This window comes from Sus scrofa, chromosome 14, assembly GCF_000003025.6.
Source record: "Sus scrofa isolate TJ Tabasco breed Duroc chromosome 14, Sscrofa11.1, whole genome shotgun sequence".
Taxonomy (NCBI): domain Eukaryota; kingdom Metazoa; phylum Chordata; class Mammalia; order Artiodactyla; family Suidae; genus Sus; species Sus scrofa.
Window position 1 is genome coordinate 138,800,240 of NC_010456.5, and position 25,940 is coordinate 138,826,179.

Sequence of the window (25,940 nt, forward strand, 5' to 3'; positions counted from 1 at the left end):
TTAAATTTCAGGCATAACGAGGCTCACCAGGCCACCTTCCTAACCCCTGAATGTACAATATTAGTATTTCGTGTTTCCTTTTTGCTTTTCTCTTGATCAGCCGTGCTCGGCATTGCCGTTTGCTGTGACTGCGTAACAAGTTGCCCCATTTGCTCTATTCTGCCAACTTTTCCTGTAAGTTTGAAATTACTTCCAAGCAGAAAGAGTTTAGAAAATAGGCATGTTTTCTGGGAGCCCGGGGGTAGAGTGAGGGGTTCAGGGCGGGACCCCAGGGCAGCCAGCCTGGGGTGGGGTGGGGGGGGCCTCAAGAGGCCGAGGGGCCGTGTGTGAAGCTGCAGGCCTTGCCTGAAAGCACAGCGCAGCGGCCCCCAGAGTGTGGACACTATAACCTCTTCATTTCGGTTTTCCTGCCAAGGCCGCAGCAGGCGATTGAACGGATCGGGTGAAGGAACTGAGTGTTTGGAACTGGGGGAGGCGAGCACCTGGCGTCCCCTCCCCACCTGCTCCCAAGTCCCAGGTGCCCTGAACGTTTGGGTTGATTCTCCTCTTTGGGCCCCTCCTCATGTCGGTTTCAGGCACTTCCCCGTCAGTGCGTGGAGCGCCCGGGGGCCCCTCCGAGGCGCGGAGGGAATCCATGTGCCTTTATCACCACCGCGGGTTAGGAGAGCAGCTGCCCCCACCTCACCCCCCCCCAGGCGCCCGTCCTCCCAGGCCGCAGGCCCCCTGGAGGCTCCGCCACGGTGACGGTGGGTGGTGGGCTCGGCCCCATCGGGGTGCCCCTGAGCAGCAGGTCCAGACACGGCTCTGCCTGCCGCAGGTTGAAACACGGTTCAGGGCTACGTGTCCTGTCCTTCCCTTGCAGGAGCTGGAGCCCTGGCCTGCCGCCTGGGAGGTCACGTCTGATGGGGCGGGGGCGCCTCACCATCTGCCTCTCCGGGATTCCAGACCCGCCCGGGTCCCGGGAGATTTATGCCAGGCCTGCCCTACGTGGCTATTTTCTGACTCTGGTCGCTGATCTGGTGGATCGTTCATGTGTAGAAGCAGGAAGAGCACTTTACAGTTTGCAAAGCTCCTGTATGGACGTGGTGTGTCCCACGGAAACTCACAGTCATCCGGAGAGCTGGCCACGCAGACCGAGGCCCCTGAACTCTCCGGGCTGAGCCGGCCGAGCTCCAGGCCCTCCTGCCAGGCGCAGCCTCCTGACAAGCTGGGTTCGTCCCCCCCACCGCCCCCTCCCCAGTCAGAAAGGGGGACCCTCCCCTCTGTCTTAGTTGGAGTAGAGTGAGCCCCAGGCTCTTCGGCCCTTGCGTTTCTTCCTTCGAATCTCTAGCAGGCGGGTGGATGTGAAACTTGCCCAACATGGAGGGTGTTTATGAGGCTGTGATCCGGTGGCCTTGACCCCTCCACTTCCAGGTGGGGAAAGGGGTCCCCGCCCAAAATGCGTGGGTCGCCCAGGATGCCCGCCTCCCCCTCCAGGCCCCTGGCTCCCTCACCGGACCGTCTTCCTGGACTGAGAACTTTTGCCCAGGGTGCTCTGACGCCCCATGGGAAGCCCTGGTGCGAAGATGCTGGCCCGGCGACTGTGCTCCCTCTTTCTGCCACCACACAGGAAACCGGCTGATGGGCAGTGAAGTGCACGCTGCTGCTGGCTGGATGGGGACAGCACATTATGTCAGCAGGAGGCGGGTGCTGGCAGAGCTGAAGGCAGCGGAAGGACGCAGGTGAGAAGGAGCCAGAGCCTCAGCAAGACTGCTCAAGCCCTGCTGGACGTGGGCCCGAGGCGGAGCCCAGGGCTCCAGCCCCGTCCCTCCCCCGTACAGGCACCTGCTGGTCTTTGCTCCAACTCCATCCCTTCCTGATCGTCACTTCCAGGTGGCGGAAAGAGGCAGTGCTTTCTGGCTTCCTCCTGGACACACCTGGAGATGGACGATGCCCGGGGGTCGCGTCTGGGGTGGCGGAGGCCGGCGATCCCAGCAACAGGGACAAAGGAAATGTTGCCTGACCACGAGGCAGGCTTCTTGAGAAACAGGCCCAGCCCCATAAAAAACAGTCCAGACTCTGATGACGGCAGGGGGGTCTCTCGACAGCCCCCGCTGCCCGCTCGCGTGACCTGCGGCCTCTGACTTGGTTGAGGGAACACGGCAGCTGCGGGGAGGGGGGCCGGTTACGGGATGCTAGTGACAGGCATTTAGAAATATTTCATCTTCACGTTAAAAATACGGGGCAGAAGAGCCATCCGTGGCTGACAATGAAAAGGCTTCCTCTGCCGATCGTCCGGGCACAGGAACGAGAGGCGGATCTTGACGCGACTGGAAGTTGGAAACGTGTAAATGAGGGTTGTGTCCAAGGTGGTTACGGCTCCGGCCTGAGCTCAGGATCTGAAACTGGCCTGCTGTTTCCTCAGAGTCTGCGCAAAGTACAGATCACGCCTACAAAGCGAAATGGATGGTTTATTTATATCTGGTGCCATTAAGAATGGAGGAGAAAAGTTCAGCTCAGGATAAAAAGCCTAAATCTTGATTTTTCCCTTCCCCCCTCTCAAAAAGAATGGATCCCTTGCATTGTAAATTATCCAGCCCTTGTCCTTGGGTTGGCAGCTATTTCGGGCTGGTATGGACATTGCATAATCTTAAATATTGATTCTTGTTTGACTTAAAAAAAAAAGTCCAAGCGCACCAGACTCCCCCACCCCTGCCACCTCCGTCCACACGGCCGGGAAATGGCCTTCCCATAGCTCACCTCTGACGGCCTCCAGCCCTCCGTGCTGATTAGAAAACTTCCGGGCAAAAAAGCGATGATCTGGATGCCATTGTCCATCCCAGCAAACGCTGGACGAGCTTCTGCCCACGACTGGTTCTCAGCGGCCTTCCCCCCCCACCCCCGAGCTCTCTGTACAGAGCAGACCCCAGACCCAGTGCTCATCACCGTTCCCACGAAGCCCCCACGTTCACCTCAGCAGCCCTGCCCAGTCGAGGGGCTCGTCCCCCCGAGTGCCTGCAGAGCCAGAGGTGCAGGCTCGTCTGGCCCACATGCTGAAGAAACAACGTCCTTTAGGAAAGAAAATTTCCATAAAGCAAAGCTACATAGTGTGGCATTTGCAGCTGTACCACCAGGGCCCCCAGGCACTGAGATAATTAGGACTTGGGTTTTGGAAGAATGAAGAGAATGGTCTTTGCGTAAATCCATTAGGGTTAAAAACGAGCCCCTTCTGCTCCCTCGCGAAGCACTGGCCACTCCACGCTGGGGGGAGAAAGCGGCCAACAGCGCGCAGAGAACCTGCTCCTCCTCCGGGGCTTGGCGAGGCCACAGCGAGGCCACTTCCAGAGAGAACACAGACGGGAACCCGGCCCAGGAAGTACTGCTTCCGTTGGGCAGCGTGTGCTACAGTTTCATGATGGGCAATTAATTTTTCCAGCCCTCCACGGCTGCAGGTTGCACTATTACCTGAGCCATCCACTCTGGTTCCCTGCCAGGGGCATCCGAGGCAGGGGCGCTGTTGGCTGATTCTTCAGCTGGATGCTTTAAAGCCTTCCTCTGGGAAGCGTTGTAGCTGGAGTTACAGCGAGGAATCGAGGCTGTTTGCAGAGTTAGATGTGAAATATTTTCTGCCGTTCTTAGGTTGTCTTTTTGTTCTGTTCGTGGTGATGTCTTTTGCATACAGAATTCTTTTAGTTTGCTGTAGTCCCACTTGCTTACTTTTTATTCTGTTGCTTGTACTTTATGGGTCGTGTCTAAAAAGTCATTGCAAAGACCCACGTCAAGGAGATTTTTCCCTATGTTTTCTTGTAGGATTTTCTAGTTTCCAGTCGTGCTCTTAGGCCTTTACTACATTTGGAGTTGATTTTTACAAGTGAGATAATGTAGGGGTCTAGTTCCATTCTTTTATATGTGGCTATTACATGTCAATTTTTCAGCGCCATTTATTGCCATTTATTTATTTAGTGTCTTTTCGCTATCACCTAGTCTTGGCTCCTTTGTCATAAATTAATTGACCATGTACGCATGGGTTTATTTCTGGAATTTCTAGTCTATTCCATTGATCTGTATGTTTGTTTTTATGGCAGTGCCGTACTGTTTTGATTACTATAGTTTTGTAATATAGTTTGAAATTAGGGCATGTGATATCTCCAGCTTTATGTTTCTCCAGCTTTATGTTTGGCTATTTTGGTCTTTTATTGTTCTGTACAAATTTTAGGATTTTTTTTCTATTTCTGTTAAAAAATGCCATTGGAATCTTGGTAGGAATTTCACTGAACATAGAAGTGGGTGTTTTAACAATATTCTTCCAATTCATGAACCCAGGATATTTTCCCATGGATTTATGTCTTCATTTTCTTTCATCGGTATCATAATTTTCAGTGTAGAAGGCTTTCTCCTCCTTGGTTTCGTTTATTCCTACTTATTTTATTGACCTTGATGCTGTTGTAAATGGGACTGTTTTATTTATTTCTTTTTCACATCATTCATGCTTAGTGTTCAGAAATGTTACTGATTTTTATATGTTGATTTGGTATTCTGCGATTTTACTGAATTTATTGATTAGACATACCAGTTTTCTGGTGGGGTCTTTATGTCTTCCTATATATGAAATCATGTCACCTGAAAATAGAGACATTTTTACTTTTTTTTTCCCCCCAATTCTCCTTTTTTTCTTTTTCTTGCCTAATTGCTCTGGCTAGGACTTCCAGAAATAGATATTTTTTTTATGTGGTGGTGAATGAGAATATTTGGCAATACATATCCAAAGGTGAAGTTCATTTAGGAGTTTCCTTGTGGTACAGCAGATTAAGGGTCTGGCATTGTCACTGCAGCAGCATGGAAACTACCCATGGGAACTTCCACATGCCATGGGCATGCTCCCCCCCAAAAAAGAAAAAGCACAAAGTTTGTTGAAAAAGTGAACCACAAAGTTCCCGTCATGGCTCAGTGGTTCATGAATCCGACTAGGAACCATGAGGTTCCAGGTTCAATCCCTGGCCTTGCTCAGTGGGTTAAGGATCCGGCATTGCCATGAACTGTGGTGTAGGTCACAGATGCAGCTCAGATCCCACGTTGCTGTGGCTGTGGTGTAGGCTGGCAGCTACAGCTCCAATTAGACCCTAAAAAAATGAAATGAGTCTGTGCCGCATGTGGACCCAGCCTTTACCTTGTCACGTGTGGGTCTCTTTCTGGACTTTTGATCTGTCCTTGTGCCAATGATACAGAGTATAGTTGTTGCTGTTTTCTATTTATTTATTTATTTTGCCTTTTCTAGGGCCTCACCCTCGGCATATGGAGGTTCCCAGGCTAGGGGTCTAACCGGAGCTGTAGCCAATGGCCTACACCACAGCCACAGCAACACAGGATCCGAGCTGCATCTGCGACCTATACGCACTGAGTGAGGCCAGGGATCAAACTCGCAACCTCATGGTTCCTAGTCAGATTCATTAACCACTGAGCCATGACAGGAACTCCAGTTATTGCTCTTTTAAAATAAGCCTTGCCCCGAGTTCCCGTCATGGTGCAGCAGAAACAAATCTGACTAGGAACCATGAGGTTGCAGGTTCAATCCCTGGCCTTGCTCAGGGGATTAAGGATCCGGTATTGTTGTGAGCTGTGCTGTAGGTCACAGACACTGCTTAGATCTGGCGTTGCTGTGGCTGTGGTGTAGGCTGGCGGCTGTAGCTCCAGTTGGACCCGCTAACTTGGGAACCTCCATATGCCGTGGGTGTGGCCGTAAAAAAAAAAGCCCCGCCTGCTGGTGGGTCTAAATTTCCCAGTTTGTTTGTTTGTTTTGTCTTTTTGCCATTTCTTGGGCCACTCCACGGCATATAGAGGTTCCCAGGCTAGGGGTCAAATCGGAGCTCTAGCCACCAGACTATGCCAGAGCCACAGCAACTCAGGATCCAAGCCGTGTCTGCAACCTACACCACAGCTCATGGCAACGCCGGATCCCTAACCCACTGAGCAAGGCCAGGGATCGGACCCGCAACCTCATGGTTCGTAGTCGGATTCGTTAACCACTGCGCCACGACCGGAACTCCTAAATTTCCCAGTTTTATGCTTCTTCAAGATCACCTTGGTTAGTCTGGGCCCTTTGCTAGTCCACAAATTTCAGAATTAGTTTGTTAATTTCCACGAAAGTAACCTGATATTTTCATTATGTTTATCTACAGATTAATTCTGGGAGAATTTACCCATTTACACTATTGAGTTTTTATTTTAATTTTTAATTTTTTAATTTTATTATTATTATTTTTATGTTTTGTCTTTTTAGTGCCGTGACTGCGTCATACGGAAGTTTCCAGGCAAGGGGTCAAATCAGAGCTATAGTTGCCGGCCTGCACCTCAGTCACAGCAACACCAGATCCAAGCCATGTCCGTGACCTACACCAAAGCTCACAGCCACACCAGATCCTTAACCCACTGAGCAAGGCCAGGAATCGAACCCACGTCCTAATGGTTCCTTATCGAATTCGTTTCTGCTGAGCCACGACGGGAACTCCACTATTGAGTTTTTAAACCCATGAACATGGTATATCCCTATAATTCTTCTCTTCTTTTTTTTTTTTTTTTTTTTTTTTTGGCTTTTCTTGAGCCGCTCCTGTGGCATATGAAGGTTCCCAGTCTAGGGGTCTAATCAGAGCTGTAGCCACCAGCCTACACTACAGCAACAGCAACTCAGGATCCGAGCTGCCTCTGCGACCCACACCACAGCTCACAGCTCACACCAGATCCTTAACCCACTGAGCAAGGCCAGGGATCAAACCGCAACCTCATGGTTCCTAGTCGGATCATTAACCACTGCGCCATGACGGGAACTCCAAATTCTTTAGATCTTTAAAATTTTTCTCAATTATGTTTTATGGTTTTCAGTGTCCCAGTTTTGAACAACTTTTTTTGAAATGGTATCTCTAAAATATTTTCATTGTACACATAGCATTGTTTTCAGTAGGAAAGAATAGAAACCTCTTCAGCAGGGGGCTGGTTAAATAGATGCTCTTTCATCTCGACAGCAGAGTTCTCTACACCTGCTGGAAAGGGTGGGGACATCTCCAGGTACCATTGGGGTAGATATTGAGTAATAGAAAATTTTGATCCAGTTAGGGTTTTTTTTCCTAACACATAGAAATGTCTATTTCTAAAGTCCTTAGAATGAGGTCTAAAAAAGTTGATGACCCATTGGTAAAAATGCATCTATTTGGGAGGAGGGGCCGTTTAGGCAGAGCTGGGATGGAGGCGATTAACCCTCTCTTCCCATCCGTGTCCCCTGCTTTTATTTTCACAGTAAGCCTGGATTGCAAGAGAGCAAGAAGAAATGGGTTATTAACTGCTCAATGTCTCTCTTGCTTCTGCTCCTGAACTGGGTCCACGGTGAGGCCTCCATCAAGTCTGGGGCCCACTGGGCCCCAGGGAGGCTGCACGTCCACCTCAGGAGTCCTTCTCTTGTTCTGTCCCTTTGCAGAGTGTATATTATGAACTAACACAAAACCTGTGTGCTGTGGAGCAAAACCATACCAGATAATGAAAAGAGCCGAATTCTCAACAGGCCAGCGTGGGTTGATATTAAAGCGCATGTGTCCTGAGCCTTGAAGCAGGTGCGTCCCATCCAGAGCTCCTGCCTCTTCTGCGCCGTGGACCCTGTGGCAGCCTGGCGAAGCCATAGACCCCTTTCTCAGAACAATATTTTAAATGCATTTAAAAAAGTGCATAGGCATGCCCAGGGTGGCATGGCCTTGGGATAGAACGTGATGGAAGATAATACAAGAAAAAAGAAGTATGTATACATATGACGGGGTCATTTTGTTGTACAGCAGAAATTGGTACACCATTGAAAATCAACTCTACTTTAATTAAAAAAAACTCATAGGATCACAAAGAAAATTCTCCGACTAGTTACCAAACCCTTAAAAATGACATTTGCGCTGTTGTGATCTATGTGCTTCTTTAAAATTAATGCACTAAGTAGCAAGATCTAACAACAGGTCTGTCAGTTGTCAGGATTGTGAGGTCGTGGTGACCATCAACAGTTCGTCACCGTCTCTGCAGAAAGTCGCTGGAGCCGCCTGCGTCCAAGACGGAGGAAACGCTGAATCCCGCCCACGCCAGTGGGAATGAAGATGTGACTTGTTTCGCCGTCAAGCTCGTGGACCCGGCCCTGGGCGGAGACGGGGGGAGAATACCACTGCCTAGGAAGTCTGGTTTCTGGAAGCCGCGGTGCGGAGGGTGTGGCGGCGATCCCGGCAGACAGGCCCTGCCCCCAGGCTTATGGCCTCCAGGGTGACAGCACACACGTGACAGCACACAAGTGAATTCGGTAAAGCCCGCGCTTCGGGACATGACACAACTAAAGGGACTTTAAATAAAACGGGGGAGGGAGTGTGGGGCGGCGGCTGGGGCCTTCACTTCCATGGAGCCGGCGGGGACCTCCCCCCGGGAATGGGGCTGGACCTCAGTGAGGGGACAGAGCAGATGCTCTTGCAGAAGATACTTCCAGGAGTTCCCGTCGTGGCTCAAATCCAACTAGGAACCATGAGGTTGCGGGTTCAATCCCTGGCCTTGCTCAGTGGGCTAGGGATCCGGCGTTGCTGTGAGCTGTGGTGTAGGGCGGTGGCTACAGCTCCAATTAGACCCCTAGCCTGAGAACCTCCATATGCCACAGGTGTGGCCCTAATTTAAAAAAAAAAAAAAAAAAAAAAACAAGTGAGAGATGTAGGGTATTCCATGCCCTGGCGGTCGGGCAGCAGGAGAGAGAATGGGGCATGGCAGGGGTGTCACAGCCGACTGGGTGTCCTCGTGGCATTGCAAGAGACGCCATGCAGCTGTCCGCCTTTCATTGTAAAGGACCCTCTGGTTTCTGTGCTGAGGGAGAGTGGGCACAGCAGGAGAAGCAATGGGACCGGTAGTAGGCCTTGAACCAGGGAAGCGCTGATGAGACTCAGACCAGGGTGGCAGCAGTGGGATGGCTGAGATTCCTGATATCCATCGGAGCAAGACAAGTTTTAAAGCAATTGAAGAAACAGGGCTGCCAGGCATAAAAATAGGCCCGAGGGAGTTCCCTAGTGGCCTAGCGGTTAAGGGTCTGGCATTGTCCCTGCTGTGGCTCAGGTTGATGCCGTGGTGTGGGTTCCATCGCTAGGCCCAGGGAACTTCCCACATGCTGAAGACCAAGGCCAAATAATAATAATAATAGTAATAGTAATAAAAAGTAGGACTGGGTATTCTGGAATGTTAGGAAATATGGAAACAGTTTTTTAAAACCATTCCCAAAGGATTTTTCTTTTTCTTTAAGAAAAATCTGACTTAGGAGATGACTTTGGATGAGAAGGCCTGTGTGTTGCCTGCTCCACAGGCAGCATCAAAAGGAACCAGGCAGAACTCGGGCTCATCCCCCCAGGGCCACCAAGGGCCAGGATTAGGGCAGGGGTGGGGAGCCTGGCCCTGCCCTGCATCAGCCCAGGCAGCCCAGGCAGGCGTCCAGGGCGTGACCTTGATGTCCCTGGCCGGGGGACCCTTGGCCCAATTAGAGCAGGGACAGAAAGAGCCTCAGTGGCTCCCATGTGCTGGCCTGGGACCTGAGCCTGGGCAGGTTTCTCCAGGAAAGAGTTTCCCCAGAAACCCAAAAACCTTAAGAGTAGTTCTCCATGAAAAGCCATGTTGACTTTCCTTTAATGCTTTAATAAAACCACAAGACTTTTTTATAACCGTTTATTGAGAGAAAATTCACATAGCATACAATTTGCCCATTTAGAATGTACAATTCAGTGGTTTTTAGTATATTCACAGACATGAGCAGCCATCAGCACAGTCAAATTTAGGACATTTTTTTTTTTTTTTTGTCTTTCGTCTTTTTAGGCTGCACCTGTGGCACATGGAGGTTCCCAGGCTAGGGGTAGAATCCGAGCCACATCTGCGACCTACACCACAGCCTCAGCAACGCCAAATCCTTAACTCACTGAGCAAGGCCAGGGAGCAAGTACGCATCCTCATGGATACTAGTTGAGTTTGTTACCCACTGAGCCACGACAGGAACTCCCAACTTTAGGGCATTTTTATTTTGGAAAAAAACCCGTGTTTTTTTAACTATCACCCTCTAAACCACTCCTCACCTGTTTCCCTGCTCTAAGCATTAACGGAGCCCTTTTCTATCCATGTGGATTTGCCTATTCTGGACATTTCATATAAAAGGAGACATAGAATTGGAGTTCCCGCGGTGGCTCAGCAATAACAAACCCGACTAGTAAGCATGAGGGTGTGGGTTCAATCCCTGGTCTCGCTCAGTGGCTTAAGGATCTGGTGTGGCCTCGAGCTGTGGTGTAGGTCACAGACGCGGCTCGGATCCCGCGTTGCTGTGGCTCTGGCGTAGGCCGGCAGCTGCAGCTCCAATTCGAGCCCTAGCCTGGGAACTTCCATATGCCGCAGGTGCGGCCGTAAAAAGCAAAATAAAATAAAAAATAAGAAATCAATGGAAACATAGAATGTGTTTTTCTGTGACAGGCTCCCTCATTTAGCACGTTTTCAGAGGTCACCCCTGGTGTAGCCTGTGTCAGTCCTTCGTTCCACTTGCGGCAGAGTAGCCCGCGACTACGAATGTGCCAAATTTAAAAATCCGTTCCTAATGGACACTGGGTTATTTCTACCTGTTGGCTCTTATGAATGATGCTGCTATAAATGCTCATATGAAAGCTTTTGTGGGAACGTGTTTTCATTCCCACTGGGTGGGACCCTAGGGTGGAAATACTGGGCCACATGGGAACTCTGTCTTGAGCCAGTGGAGAAACCTCTGCACTATTTAAATGGCTGCACCGTCTTCCAGCCCCACCAACAGAGTAGGAGGTTCTGATGTCCCCACACCCTCACCAGCGCTGGTCACTGTCGGACTTTTTCGTTGTGGCCGCCCTGTGATGCAGCTGCGTGAAGTGGCATCTTACTGTGGTTGGATTTCCTCTCCTCTGATGGCTATAATGATGCCCAGCATCTCTTCATGTGCTTATCAGCCATTTGCATGTCTTCTTTGTAGAAATGTCTATTCCGCTCACTTGCCCGGTTTTTAAATATTTTTTGGCCACACCTGTGGCATGCGGCATTTCCCCAGGGCCAGAGATCAAACCCGCACTACAGCGGTGACCTGAGCCACAGCAGTGACGACACCAGATCCTTCACCACTAGGTCACCTGCAAACACTTCATTTGCACATTTCTAAGTTACGTCGTCTGTTCTTTTTACTATTTGTGTTTACAGATGTTCTTTACACATTCCAGATACAGGTCCCTTATCAAAGATATGATTTTTCAAATGGTATCTCCCATTATGTGGGTTGTCTCTTTATTTTCTGGATAATGTCCTTTGAAGCGTAGGTGTTTTTAATTTTGATGACATCCAGTTTATCTGTTTTTTCTTTTGTGGCTCATGTTTTTGGTGTCATATCTAAGATGTGTATCACATCTATTGTGCCTTGTACAATTGCCAAACTTGTGTCACATCCATTGCCAAATCTGAAGTCATGAACATACCCCTGTTTTCTTCCAAGAGTTGTATGGTTCTGGCTCTTATGTTTAGCTCTTTGATCCATTTTGAGTTAATTTTTATATGGTGTGAGGGAAGGGTGCAATTCCATTCTTTAGCTTTGTGGCTATATCCAGCTGACCTTTCCTTGAAGAGACTGTTCTTTTCACACTGAATGGTCTTGGCACCCTTGTTGAAAATCACTAGGCCATAGACAGGGAGCATTATTTCTGGACTCTCAGTTCTAGCCCATTGATCTGTCTGTCTTGCCAGTGCTAGCTCTACACTGTCTCGATTTCTGCTGCTTTGCAGTGAGTTTTGAAATGGGAATGTGCCAGTCTCCCAACTTGTTCCCTTTTGAGACTGTTGACTCTTCTCGGTCCAGTGCAATAGCACCTGAATTGTAGGATCACCTCGTCAGTTTCTACAAAGAGGCCAGCTGTGATTCTGATGGGGATCCCCCGGAATCTGTAGATCAACTAGGGAGCATTGTCATCTTAACAATACTGTCTTCCAGTCCATATGCACATGGGGTGTTTTCCATTTATTTAGATCTTGTTTTAATTCCTCTCGGTGATAAAACCATGGGTTGTTTTGGAAGCATCTTGAGGGCTTCTGGAGAGCTGATGTCTTCAGAGCACGGCTCCCTAGTGCACGTGCGAAGTGTGAAGTCTGTGCCTGTGGCATCGATGTAGACTGGGGTGAGCAAACCCAGGAAGTTAGACGGAATGGAATTGGGTTTGGGTTTTGTTCTGACCTTGAAAGACTCCCCTGCCTGTGGCAAGTCTCAACCCTCACTGGCCACCCAGACAGATGGTTTCTCATCACTCCATCTTATTGCTATATCAGTACATATAGAGGACCTGGGCATTTTCTTGGCTTTATTTATTTACTTCTGTCTTTTTTAGGGCTGCAGCTGCTGGCCTACACCACCGCAACAGGGGATCTGAGCTGCATCTGCAACCTACACCACAGCTCATGGAAATACCAGGTCCTTAACCCACTGAGCAAGGCCAGGGATGGAACCTGCATCCTCATGGATCCTAGTCGGGTTTGTTACCAACGAGCCACGATGGAAACTCCTCTTGGCTTTGATTTTTAACACTGCCTTTTCCCTGAAAATATTCCTCTCTCTCTCATAGCTGGGGGGGGGGTCCATCACATCTGAGGGTCCCCAGCCTTCCTGGTTCACAGTCTCACATGTGTGAGGGGGTGTCACTCCATGTACCCGATGCATATGTCCCCACGCTTAGCACAACTCACTGAAAAGACCACCCCTCCCCCCTGCATTGCAGTATCACTTTTGTTACAGATCAGACCGCCACGTTGGTGGGGTCGGTCTGCTTCTGGACCTTCTGTTCCTTTAGGGTATTTGTCTGTTCTTGCTTCATATCCAACTGTTTTAGTTACAACGGTCGCATAAGAAATCTTGTTTGCATAGTGTTACAGATTGAATATTTGTACCCCTCAGCCCGGTTCATATGTGAAGCCCCAACCCAAGTGGGCCTGAGATTACACTGAATCTATAGATCATTTTAGGGAGAATTGGCATCTTTTCAGTATGCTGCTTTCCAATCTATGCATATGGTACCTTGCATCCATTTATTAAGATTTTCAAAAATTTTATGGTTTCGTGTGCAGACATCTTGCGTAACTTGAGTAGTTTTCTTTCTAGCTTTTGATATTTTTACAATGTTGTAGATTCCATCAATGAATTATTATTGCTATAGAAATACAGTTGTATATTGACCTTGTATTCATCAGTCTTGCTGAATTTCACTTATCAAATGTAATCTTTTGTAAATTCTTTTGGATTTTTTTTTTTTTTTTTTTTTTTTTTGTCTTTTTGCTATTTCTTTGGGCCGCTCCCGCGGCATATGGAGGTTCCCCGGCTAGGGGTTGTCGAATCAGAGCTGTAGTCGCAGGCCTACGCCAGAGTCACAGCAACGCAGGATCCGAGCCGCGTCTGCGACCTACACCACAGCTCATGGCAACGCCGGATCCTTACCCCACTGAGCAAGGCCAGGGATCGAACCTGCAACCTCATGGTACCTAGTCAGATTCATTAACCACTGCGCCACGACGGGAACTCCTGGATTTTTTTTAATAGCATTCTTTTTTCGCTTTTTTGTCTTTTTGTCTTTTTAGGGCCACAGCCGCGTCATATGGAGGTTCCCAGGCTAGGGGTCGAATGGGAGCTACAGCCTCATGGTTCCTCGTCAGATTCGTTTCTGCTGCTCCACAACGGGAACTCCTAGCATTCATTTTAAAATAATTTTCTCCTACTCTGGTCACTAATTGTTTGGTCGCAAGCAGCAGAAATCCCTTGAAGAAAGTTCAGGTAAAAGTAAAGTGAGTATCAGACCCCAGGGGATGCTGGGAAAACAGGGGCAGGGAGCCCGGGTGGCTTTGTAGGACCTCTCGTCAGCCCTGTCTCCTGTGGACCCTGTGGCCCTGGGTCCTCTGCCCGTCCCGCACACTCTGAGGATGGACCCGCTTCCTGGCCTGTGGTCTGCCTCCATGCAGCCTTGCAGGGCCAGCGCCCCCAGTGTGTCTGGCCTCAGGGTTTGGGGACGGCCTGCTTGGCCCCAAAATGGGTGCCCCTGGTTCCTCTGCTGCAGCAAAAGGCAGGGGGCGAGTCAGCAACATGGGGCCTCGTCCCCCTGGGAGCCTGGGCAGCACATTTGCTGCAGGACCCTGCACGTCTCTTTTGCAGAAAACTTGGAAAATAGGCATATAAGCTTTCCCCTCCCAAATCTGCCTGCTACTGATTCTGCTCTAATTCTGACTAGTATTTTTCCCAAATCTTCTCTATACATAAAAGTTTACAAATTTGAATGATGTTGTGTATGTATATATGTGTGTGTGTGTACACACATATGCTTGCTTCACTTAATTTTATGTCATTAGTATTTCCCATTTCATTAAACACCCTTCAGAAGCCTCATCTTAATGGCTATCTGATAGAATGTGTACTATTCTATTCTATGGCTGTAGCATAATTCAATTAACAGTCCCTATTTTTAGACTTCTGGTTCTTTCCAGTTTTTAACAAATAAGTGTCACTGAGGTGAGCAGTCTTTTTTTTTTTTTTATTACTCAAATGAAATGAATTTATCACATCTGTAAGGGGTGAGCAGTCTTGTACTTCACGTCTGACCTGATCTCTGGTAGTTTCCTTAAGATCGAGTCCAAGAAGTAGAATTACTGGTCAACAGATGTGAACACTGCGAAGTCTCTTGATACGTCAGAGTGATTCCAGAAGTTTCTACTCATTTACTCTTCTTTCTACAAATCTGAGATGCCCGCTTCTCCCTCTAGGATTGAGTATTAGCTTTTTTTTTTTTTTTTCCTTGCCTTTTCTAGGGCCCCCGGCATATGGAGGTTCCCAGGCTAGGGGTCGAATCGGAGCTGTAGCCACCAGCCTACGCCAGAGCCACAGCAATGCGGGATCTGAGCCGCATCTGCAACCTACACCACAGCTCACGGCAACACCGGATCCTCAACCCACTGAGCAAGGCCAGGGATCGAATCCACAACCTCATGGTTCCCAGTTGGATTCGTTAACCACTGCGCCACGACGGGAACTCCAGTATTAGCTTTTAAGAAAAATATTTTCTAGTTTAATAGATGAAAAAAAATTTCATCTCATTATTTTAATTTGTAGGCTTTTTTTTTTTTTTTTTTTTGCTACACCCAGGGCATATGGAAATTCCCAGGCTGGGGTCTGAATCTGAGCCACAGCGGCGACCTACACCACAGCAGCAGAAATGCAGGGTCCTTAACCCGCTGCACCACAGCAGGAACTCCTCAATGTGCATGTTCTAAGTGAGGTTGAACTTATACCCCAAGCGTCCTGCTCTCTCAGCTTGTTCCCTGTGAGCTGCCTGAGTTGGCCCGTTTGTCTCCAGAGTGTCCATTGGTCTTACTGGTTTGCAGAAGCTCACTGCGTGTTGAGAATATCGACCCTGCTGCAGGCCCTCTCTCTCTCCCGATGGCCGCCCGCGGCCGGCCTGGGTTCTGCTGGCCCCACAGTCATGGAAGGAGGCGATGACGATCTCGGCCTCTTGTGGGTCGGAACGTGAGCCTGGGGTCTGGTCTTAGCTCTTGGGTGACAGCCCACCATCGGGCGAGTGAGCCCTGGTCCACGGCCACCATCAGCACGGTGCTGGGTGTGGCTGTGGGGGCAGCGAGGTGGGACCCCTGTGTTGCCGCCGACACTTTGTCTGTTTGGACCCATGCCTCTGACTTGGTTGTGGCTCATTCAGCCTCTGCCAGCCAAATCTTCATTGTTGATCACGTCCCTGGCTTCATCCTTATCCTGTCCCCGTTGTCATCTTGCCAGTAGTAACAAGCTTTTACTGAGCCCTGCTGGGGTTTGGCCACAGGGCTCGGTCCTGCAGCCCAGTCCCCTCCTGACCCTCTCCTGTCCCCCTGCCTCCCCTTGTCCTCCTCCGGTCCTCTTCTGTTCTCTTGCGGTCCCCTTCCTGCCCTCTCCGGCTTCCTCCCTTCCCTTCCTGTCCCCCATCCCCTGTCCCTCTCCTGTCCCCTGCTGTCCCCTGTTATCTCTCTCCTATACCCTCTCGTCCCCTCCCATCCCTCCTGTCCCTGCACTGTATGAATGGCTCCCACCCTCAGCCTGTTGCCCGGTCTGCACTGCATCTACCACGTGGGACGGAGGCAGCTCCTGGTACCCACAGGCATCCCGTTTCCCAGCCGTGCAGACCGAGTAGTGAATTGAGAACACCAGGATAAAGCTCTAGGGAAGCAGCTCTTTGCTGGCCTCCTGGTATGCTGCAAAGTCCCTGGGGACAGGAGCCTCTGCCCTTGGTTTCAGGTTCCTGAGTCTGAGACATCGTTGTGTCCTAAAGTATCGGTTGTGTCCCTGAGCCACCAGCTGACACTGGTGGGACAAGCCGTTTCCCTCTCACAGCCTGTCCAGGTGGCCCGGCTGAGTCAGGCCCCTCAGTCCCCAGGCGTGTGTCCTCCCTGATCTGGGGGCGGGCAGGGGTCTTGCTCTGTCCAGGTGGCCTCTCCCTTTCGTTCCTGAGGGTCTCTGAAACCCACACCATGGGAAGCGTGGAGGGTTTGGAGACAGGAGACTTTATTTGGCATCTGGCCCTGGTTCTTCCAGCCTGGTGACCTTACGGGTTGTCTGCCCTTCCCAGGCTGGTTCCCTTACCTGGGAAAGGGGGCCCAGACCCAGCCAGAGCCCACGGGATGGCCAAGCAAGGTGGTGTGACAAGTGACCCTCCAGGTGCTGAGTGTGGGTGACACATGACGCTCACCTGCTGTTTGGAAAGGCATAGGGTGGTCTGTGCCCCTGAGCGATCCTTTGCAGAGGGGGCTCCAGAGGAATCTGGATCAGAAGTGGTGCTGACTCCTCTCGTGAAACAGACCCTGCCCGATCCCATCCCCTGCCCCGTCCTTCCAGGGGCGTGAAGTGGGCTCCCAGACCCATCCGGACTCCCTGCAGCCTGGACTCAGCGCCCTCCATGTAGGGGTGGGAAGGCCTCGTCTTGTCCTCAAACAGCTCAAAGTCCTTCCGGGGCACAGCCGAACCCCTGGGGGGGCAGCGGCTAGGGGCTGTGTGTGTGGGAGCACAGGGCCGGTCCCCCAACCCTGCTGGGAGGCAGGGCAGGCCCTGACAAGAGTGAGGCTTTGGCCCAGTCTGGAGGGCCAGGTAGCAGCGGCCACGTTTTCTCTCGATCGCATCGTGAGCTCTTGGGCCGTAGGACCTGGATGGTCCATGTGCTCCGTGTGGGGTGGCACAGAGCAGACTCAGGACGTGGCGGACCCAAACCCAGACGTCCTGCCGTCCCAAGAGAACGTACCTCTGTTGGCTGCCATCAGTAGGTCAGGACCCAAGGGCAACAGGCGGCCCCGGGTTAAGCCTCAGCTGGACTCAGGGCCGTCGGGCACCTGCTGCCGTTGTGGGTCCTGGGCGGTGGGGAGATGAGGGCGTCTGAGTCCGCACGGGGGCGGGAGGCCCGCCCGTCTGTCCCCGGCCCAGGGGCTGGGAGCACGGTGCGTGCGGGCTCCCGGGCCCCAGACGGCGGCCCGCTCCCCGTGAAACCGAGGCCCTATGCTGGGAATGACAAATGACCAAAAAATCAATTTGTAATCTGATTGGAGGGTTTTGATTTCCTCTGATGAGTTTAAATTTCATTAAAAGCAACCTTATTCCAGCATAAAAGGAACCCTTGAAGGGTAAAGCGGGGGATTGTCTCACGGAGGATGGAGCGGCCCGACTCTTTTGTGTGGTTTATTCATCGCATTAATTGGGAGGCCCAACCCGGGGTGTCCGTTGGCAGCTGCGCCGTTATCGGGCCTGGGATCGGCCGGCCGGGCTCAAAGCACAAGGACTCACATTCAGGACTCGCTCTTCGGCATATTGACACTTGAGTTATCAACAACGCTTATTATCTGCCGGGGGGCGGGGGGCTCGCCGCTCGTGGGGACGGGGGGCCGCAAACGGCTGCGGCGGCCCGGCCTCGGCCTCCTCCTAATTGTGTGGGCGCCCTGGAAAAAGTGATCGTGGCAGCCCCTTGTCTTGATGAGAAATTGACATTTTCCGAGGACTTCCCCGGGTGCCGAGCAAGGAGATAAGGCTGGAGTTGTTTTAAAGGAGGGCACTTTCCTCCCTTTCAGGGGCCTCTTTATTGCTCCTGTTGACACACTTGATGAGTATGGATTTCATGAGGTCTTTTTCAGCATTTGAACTATAAAAGGTTCAGAATGACACCACCCCTTATAGACAAAAGATAACCTTGCCCTTTGAATATATCGATTCTTTATTAACTAGGCTGTTTAATGCAATGAAATGAGGCATTAGATTGAAGCCCATTTCAAGTGCTTTGAATAATCTTTAAAAGCTTGAAAGACTATAGACGCGGCCTGACAATAATTGGCGTACATTTGGAGAGAATGCAGTTCTCGCTTTGGGTTCAAAACACAGACATGAAATTATTGCCACCCCCGCCCCCCGCCCCCTGGGTCGCAGAGCCCCAGCAAGCCCGCGCCCACCCCAGCCCTGAGCGGGCATTGCTGGCACGGCTCGGAGAAGGGGAGGAGATGAGGTTGGCCCCCAGCACGGGGGGCAGGAGCGGAGGGGAGGGGCGGGGAGGGGCCGGGCTGCAGCCTCGGACCCCGTGAGCCTCTTTCTTGCTGTCTCTTTAAGGCTGAAACGAGAATGCAGTCAAAGGAACCCGACTGTCGTTGACTGAAGAAAAAGGTATTCACAAGTTTCTTTATGTGTTGAATAATTGTTTCCTGTTTTGCTCAGCAGAACAAGTAATTAAGACGACACTTGTGAGCTCTAATTTGGATCACACGTACATGGATGTGTTAGGAGCTGCAAGCCAAAACATGCAAAACCAGCCTTTCATCGAGGAGAAAAGGAAAAGTCTGGAATGCAAGGGAACACCGGGGAGCCGAACGCGGCTGTGTGAACCAGAACCCACTGCTGACGGCCCATCCCGTTAGAGCCCGCGCCTTTGGCTACACCCGCGTGCGGCCCGGGGCCGTGGGGGCTGTGTCATGCCACGCAGCGGACCTGGAGCTGGTGATGGGTCCCTCAGCTCAGAGCTCGCCAGCACGAGGAACTGGGGTCTGCCTGCCTGTCCGTCCGTCCGTCTGTCGCCTTCCCAAGCTGCACGGAGCCCCGGTGGAGCACGGTGTCAGGGACAGAGGCACGTCTGGCCTAGCTGAGCCCTTGTGGTCAATCTGCCAAGCCTCGGGCTCCGAAGCAGAGGCCCAGGGGCAGGGGTGGCGGTGGGGAGCAGTGGCCAAGCCCCCTGGGAACCTGCAGGTTGCCTCTGAGCCACAGGGCTGTTGTGGCCCGGGGTCTGACCTAGAGTCGCGACCAGATGGTCACGCGGGCGTGCAGTGTACATCTGGGGACCAGAGCCACGTAAGGAACAAGAACGCCTCCATGCAGGTTGGATGAGGCTTGGGCGGTGGGCAACCTTGGAGAAGGTTCTGTCACGAATGGTTTCACCTCGGCCGAGAGGGCGCCAGGGTCCAGGGTGCGCCGACGGCCCCCACCCCGCCCTGCCCCCCGTGACCGGTGCGTGTCCAGCCGGCCAGTGCAAATCAGCACAACAGATCACGGTACCCGAAGTGAAATTCACAGACAAGAAATACTTTAATTAAATATTGTGTAAAATGAACATTTTTATACAGTTAAATATCTGAAAAAATGTACAGATAAAACAATCTTATTGTAGGGTCTTTAACAGTAAAATCTACCATTTAGTGGCGCTCTCGGTTTTGAGACAATGAAGCCATGAGGGCGACTAATTCACCTAAAACACAAACCAAGTGCAGGGGCGGAAAGACTTGCAAACGTCCCTAACGTGGACACGGGAGCTCGCTTTCTGGGGTCAGACCCTTCCTCAGACAAAATTAAACGGAGGCAATTTAGTTCCAAAGTGACTTCTCAGGCTCGTCACGGGGCCAGAGTGTGACCCGCCCACCCCGGGGGACGTTCGGATCCTTTGATTTCGTCCTCACATGGACCCTCTCTTAAGTCCTGTGTTGTTTTACTGGGGGTTTTGTCAAGAAAGTTTGAAAAAGTCCCTCCTTTTTGTTGGAGATCTGATTTCTGCTGCAGTCTGCCAGATGCTGGCTGTGCCGTGTCTGCCAAGGGAAGGGAACACAGCCGACCCGCTTGGTCTCACCGTGGGTTTGGCACGAATAGGTCGAGCGTCTGAAGGAGGTCCTTCCCGTTGAAAAGGGACAGGCAGTGTGCTGTGGGGTTGATCACAGCAAAAGTTAAAAAGGAATTTTCAATGAGGGGCCGAGGCGGGTCCCCAGAAACCTCTCTGCCTCTGAGCTGGGCCTGGGAGAAGGCAGGATGCAGCAGAACCAGGCCCAGGAGGGAGGACTTGTGGATCACCGGGCTTGTGCTTTTGTGTGTGTGTGTGTGTGTGTGTGTGTGTTTACACCATAACTCTCCAAATGAAATATTGATTAACAATTGTGGTATAAGCCTGTGATAAAATAGCACAAAGGTTCCTTAAAGAAGTCCACTTTTAAGGCATCAGAGAAGTTCATGTGGCAAACATTTTAATTAAAACATCAGAAGTAAATTTTATTTTAAACTTTAGGCCTCTGAATTCTTCCAGTAAACACAGTTCAGCTATGTGGCAAAGTCATGAGTGGCAGCTAAAATGACTTTTTACATTCTACAAAAAAAAAAAATAAAAATAAAAATAAAACGAATAAAATAAGGACACAGCCCCAAACGGTGTCGCCTCTTCGTGGCCGTTTCACATGCACGGATTCTACTAGGATTTGTCACAGCCGGGGGGGGGCACCGTTATGTTTTGACTATACAACGAACTTTTTTTTTTTTCTTCAAAAGTATTTGTTCAGATAACTTAAAAATAATATAAAAATAAACAATGAATTTGACTTTTCCTCAAAATAAAAAAAAAAAAAGGACGGGAAGTCTAAACAAAGACAAATTTGGGAAGGACAAAGGAAATGCAGGGACGCTGGTTCAGCGAACGAAACAGATCAAACAGACAGTTCTTGGCTTAATGCTCTTGTCCCAGCATCGCAACACCAGGCCATGATCGAAAAACCGATACAGACAAGAAAAAAAAAAAAAAGAAAAGATAAAAAAAACCAGGAACAAAAAATGGCAGGAAAAGCAATGTACAAAATTTCAAAGATAAATACAATATTTATAATTGATATGTTACAAAATAAAGTCCCTTCGCAACAGCAAGTGTTCATGGAAAAGGAAGTGTTGAATGGAGACCATTTTATTCCTTACAAGATGCATAAGGAATAAAACTTGTTTTTCTCTAAATATTGAAGTGGATCTGAAAAAAATTCAAGACAAGTGTATAAATAGTTAGCTACAACTTTGGCAAAATCACAAAAGTCTACAATTTTATAACCACATACAAAACACATCGGGGAAGAAGGATCTAGAAGTCAAAAGGACAATTTCTGGTACAAGAAACATGGACCTCACAGTAGCCTAAGAATGCAATAGTATACAGTGCTAGCAAAAGTTGAAAAAAAAGTCGCAGATCACACTTGCTTAACAGGAAGCTCTAGCAGTGGGAGAATAGTTTCACCAACAGACAGTAGCATTTTTTTTCTCTGTCAGTGTGCTTGTTGAAGGCAAGAGAATTCAATATCAAAGTTACAATTTCTAACTACAATAAGTTACAAAGTTTCATTTCATTAAGATGAAGTTAAGCGATGGGAAACCCTCCCCCCTCCCTGCCACCCCGTTCTCCTCATCACACAGTCTCCCTTTCTCCCAGTTTGATGGCTCAGACCTCCTTGGCCCCCCTTTTCTCACCACAGAAAAATATTTCACATTATAGAGAGATACACAACCATTGTGACTCTAAGCATGAGTACAGAAAAATGTTTGGAGGCATTTTTCGTCAGTGTTTCATGATAATCAAAACGGTGCATTCACAGAGCTTCTCCCAACACATAGCAAGTACTAGACAGAGCCAAGACGGAGTCGGAAACTTTATACAAAATAGGCGTCGCTTTGTTTTCCTTAATCTTCAGGACTGGGAAATGTGAAAAGTTCGCTCAATAAAATGGAATTGTTCGTGAAGAAGTAGGTTGTTTGCATGTCGATTCTTACTAGTTTAAATAAAATCTTTAAACAAAGTCTCTGGTAGCCTTTCAGCCGCTGCTGATGTGCTGCTGAAGGTACTGTCTCCATCAGCAGTCGCACGCACTAACGTGTCCCCTGAAGTCCATCCTGGGATATGCTGGGCGTGGCGGAAGGTAACCTCACATTGGCGGGACTACCAGCCCAGACATAGCTGAAAGAGAGGGGGGCAGGTCAGGGGTGCCTCTCACCGCGGCGGGCCGGCCTCCCTGGGCTTCGGTCAACAGTGTTCTCCGCTGACCAGCCGTGGGCTCGGTCAAGGGCACCTACTGCATGGGACGGGGGTGCCTGTGGGGACAGCCCCCCGAGTCCTCTCCTACGGCGGCCCTCCTCAGAGGCCTCACGGGGCCGAGGGAAAGGCTGCTGGCCTTTTGTGTGCGCAGGGGCCACTGCCCGCACCTCTCGGTGGCTGGCTCAGAGCAGGCGGAGGCCCAGACTCCCTAGAGGCCACCTCCGTCGACAGACGTGAACCAACCCGGTCACTTCCGTGACACCAGCCAAGGCCGGCTCTCGGGCCAGGGGCACCCGGGCACCGCTCGGGCCCCCTCGGTCAAACTGGACATGCCTGGTTTCCCCTCTGCTCTCAGCCCTGGCCCTGGCCCTCCTGCCATTCGCTCTGTATCGTAATGGTGAGTCGCGGGCTCGCCAAGGTCAAAGCCACTCACAGCCCACCTGGTTTGCAAGCTCAGGGCCCAGGGCCCCGCAGAGACACGAGCCACAGCTCCACCTTAGGGAGCGTGTCCCTTCTCGGAAGCAAGCAGGAAACTTGCACTCAAATGCCAAGGGCGGCAGAGCTTCCCAGTGAACTCCTGGTGCAAATGCAATTTAAAATCTCTTAACTTTCGTGTTGTTTAACTTTGGTCAGAGTGGTGGAGCTCATTAATTTATGTATGAGCATTAATACGTCTGTTCATGTCGTGACGGGAGCTTCAATTTCTCAGGTCATTAATTGCAACAATATTAATTTACCTCCGACTCACCGTTACAACGTTATGGTTTGGGAGACCTGTTGTGTACACACGGCGCCGACTCGCAACGGGCCTCGGCACCGCGTGGACGGACGGATGGACGGACGGACGGCGGGCAGGGCCGTGGCACCTGGCCCCCTGCCGCTGAAGCAACTGTGGTCTGGTGACCGCTGCCGGCTCCCAGGCCAGTCGGCGGCCCCTCGGGGCTGGGCGTCCCTCTCATGGGCTAACAGGTGTTGTGCAGACAATTATTGCAAATCACTGATACCTTTCCAGTTCCTTTTTTGAGCATTAGTTCATCAAAGTGAAATATGCCACCGACTTCACAAAAGGGCCAGTTTGTCTTCTCCACGGTAGCGTCCTCAGCACCCAGCAGAGAGCCTGGCACATAGTAGGCGCTCAGTAAATACTGGTTGAATGGATTCATTTTTTTAAAGGAGTAACTGGATTTGCTTTTCACCGGGAAGAGCATATACCAAACGTGGTGTCTGCAAGAGGCCAGACGACGGCCACTTAATTTCAGTGCCTGCGGCCTCCGTCACCGAGAGCCACGTGCAACCCCACGAGGCCCAGGGGCCCTCACGCGGCCCCGCCTGCCACTTGCCCCCCCGGGCCACTGCCCAGAGGGCCCAGCACTGGGTGGACGCGGGTGCCCGCTCCGCGGGGCCGTTGTCTGTGGGCAGCTGTGTCAGGCGGGGCCTCCCGCTGCCCTCGGGCGGGACCTTCTCCCTCGGTCTCTGACAGAGCTGGCCTACGAAGACCAGCTTCCGTCCAGCTGGTGCATGCACGGCCCCGGGCGGGGTGCGCGCCCTGCCAAGGGCAACCCGGCCTCGTGGGCCCCGCGGTCTGTGAGACCGGGGTGAGCGCGGGCAGGGCGGGCCGAGATGCGGAGCTGGGCTCTGCGGGTGGCACCGTGACCCACCACCCAGGCCTGGGCTGTTCCGCGGCCTCGTGACACGGAGGCTGCGGGCCCCGGAGCTCCAGGCTGGCCCCTGCCCTCGCTGTTGGCTGAACGGGACGGAACTCGGGCCCCTGCTGCCTTCACCACGTCCCGTTTCTCCCCCGTGGTGTGGGCTGCTTTCCCACGAGGACACTGAGGTGGTGCTGGGAGGAGGAGGACACGGCTTCCGTCAACCCAGAGGGCGCGAGTGGGGGCCGTGTGGCATCCTGGCGGACAGAGCAGAGCATGCAACGGCCGGGGCTGCCCGGCCTGGAGCCGGGGCTGCCTGCGGGAGGGGCGGCGCTCCCGCCCCCCAGGGAGAGGCCCTCACCCAGCCCGGCCTGCCTGCCCCGGGGACCTCGGGGCGCTCCTCGGCCGCGGCCTCAGGCCGGCGCACCCTCACCTTGCAGTCCGTTCCCATTGGCGCTGGTGCAGGAAGGAGGAGGGGAGGCTTGGGGCCGGACCACGGGCGCGAAGGCGCTCTTTTGTTTCACTGCAGAGATGACATTGGCAGGTGAGAATGAGAAAATGCCGTGTGTACTGCTACAGTTTGAAGGGAGGGTGACCGAAGAGGCTGCCATGGTGGGGCTGGACGGCACTACTGCAACAAAGCAAACATGGTCAGGACGCGCGACGCCGGGCACGGCCACACGACAGAGAGCCCCAGGGCCCGCCTGGGACCTCGGCCAGCACAGCAAGCACGAGAGGTTTCTGGCTTGGCCGCGCTCTGGATAACGGGCGACTCTCTGTCGGACTTTCGTTTCCAATCGGGCGGCCCCGTTTGGTGCCGATTTCGTTTGGGTTTCCAATGGGACCGCGTGGGGCCCAAGCCGGTTGGGGCCAAGTTACTGTGGTCCGTGGACGCCCAGCCTCCAGAGCCACCCTTCCTTTTAGCCAGTAGCTCACACCACAGAACATCCAAGCAACGCACACATGTGACTCTGCAGCGATCATGAATCTGGGTGATGACGTGTGACAAAAACAGACACTTACTGCCGTAGGGAGAGTTAGCGGAGGAGCCATTAAGAAATCCAGGCGAGCCCGGGACCCCTAGATTGGCCATGGCGCCACTTCCATATCCATTCATGCTAGTGCTGACTGTGTTGTAATTGGACTGCTGGGGAGTGCTGCTGGGGACGTAGCCTCGCGGGGACACGCTGCTTGTATTGCGACTGTAGCCGACTGTTAAAACCCCCCCCGGCCAAAAATAACGTTATTATCAGGGAGAGACACTTGGGGGGGGCTCCCCGCAAATCTCCATCATATAGTAAACATTTTTAATTGACCGTATGCCTTCCTCCAGCCCCAGCGCCTCTCGCCAGCTCAGATAACCTTATCACGCCAGCCCTGCTCGAGCATCCTCGCCGAGCCCCGTCCCGTCTCCGCGGCCTCGACAGCGGCCCGCACGCGCGCTTCGATCGAACGTCAGCTCAGCTGCTCTCACGTTTCTCTTTAGAAGCAATTATCCACAGCTCGGCTTCCTGGGCTGCCCCCTCCCCCGCCCCCCCACTACCTGAACTTTCGGCCCCTGCAGACCTTCAAATGCCAGGGCTGACAAGGAGAGCTTGTTTGTGGCCAGGACTCCCCAGGAAAGGCTGTTTTGGGGTCTTCATCTCGACGGAGGCTATCTCCGTCGGCGGGGGGAGCAGGGAGCGGGAGCCCCCCTCCCTCCTTGGGACGAGGGTGAGCGGAAGCCAGGGGAGGCGTGTGCCGAGATCACTGCCTATGCAGCGAGGCGGGGGTGGGCAACGGGCGCCTTTCCCCACATACCCCTCCCCAACTCAGAAACCAGCCCCCATCCGGGGACACGCACCCGGGAAGGGTCCCCTCGGCTCCCTAGGTCGCAGCTATCCTATAGCGTATCCCAGCCTTTCCAGGAAGGCAAAGCCACAGT

General features: G+C 51.9%; 1 protein-coding gene and 1 long non-coding RNA gene across 16 annotated transcripts in view; one reads left to right on the top strand and one right to left on the bottom strand.

The window, feature by feature from the left end:
* Positions 12,486-21,101, top strand: LOC106506157. The gene is made up of 2 exons (XR_001301293.2): positions 12,486-12,535; positions 18,773-21,101. It is a non-coding gene; the product is annotated as an uncharacterized LOC106506157 (long non-coding RNA).
* Positions 19,607-25,940, bottom strand: part of EBF3 (early B-cell factor 3) — a 115,659-nt gene continuing 109,325 nt past the window's right edge. For 2 of the 15 annotated variants that reach the window (XM_003359401.4, XM_013983898.2), the window contains exons 14-16: positions 25,040-25,228; positions 24,450-24,539; positions 19,607-22,292 (exon numbers count right to left, since the gene is read on the bottom strand). In XM_003359401.4, the coding sequence (XP_003359449.1) occupies positions 22,261-22,292; positions 24,450-24,539; positions 25,040-25,228 (311 nt within the window). In that variant the 3' untranslated portion in view covers positions 19,607-22,260. The other 13 variants (XM_001928716.6, XM_003359402.4, XM_013983894.2 and 10 more) reach the window with 11 other exon arrangements.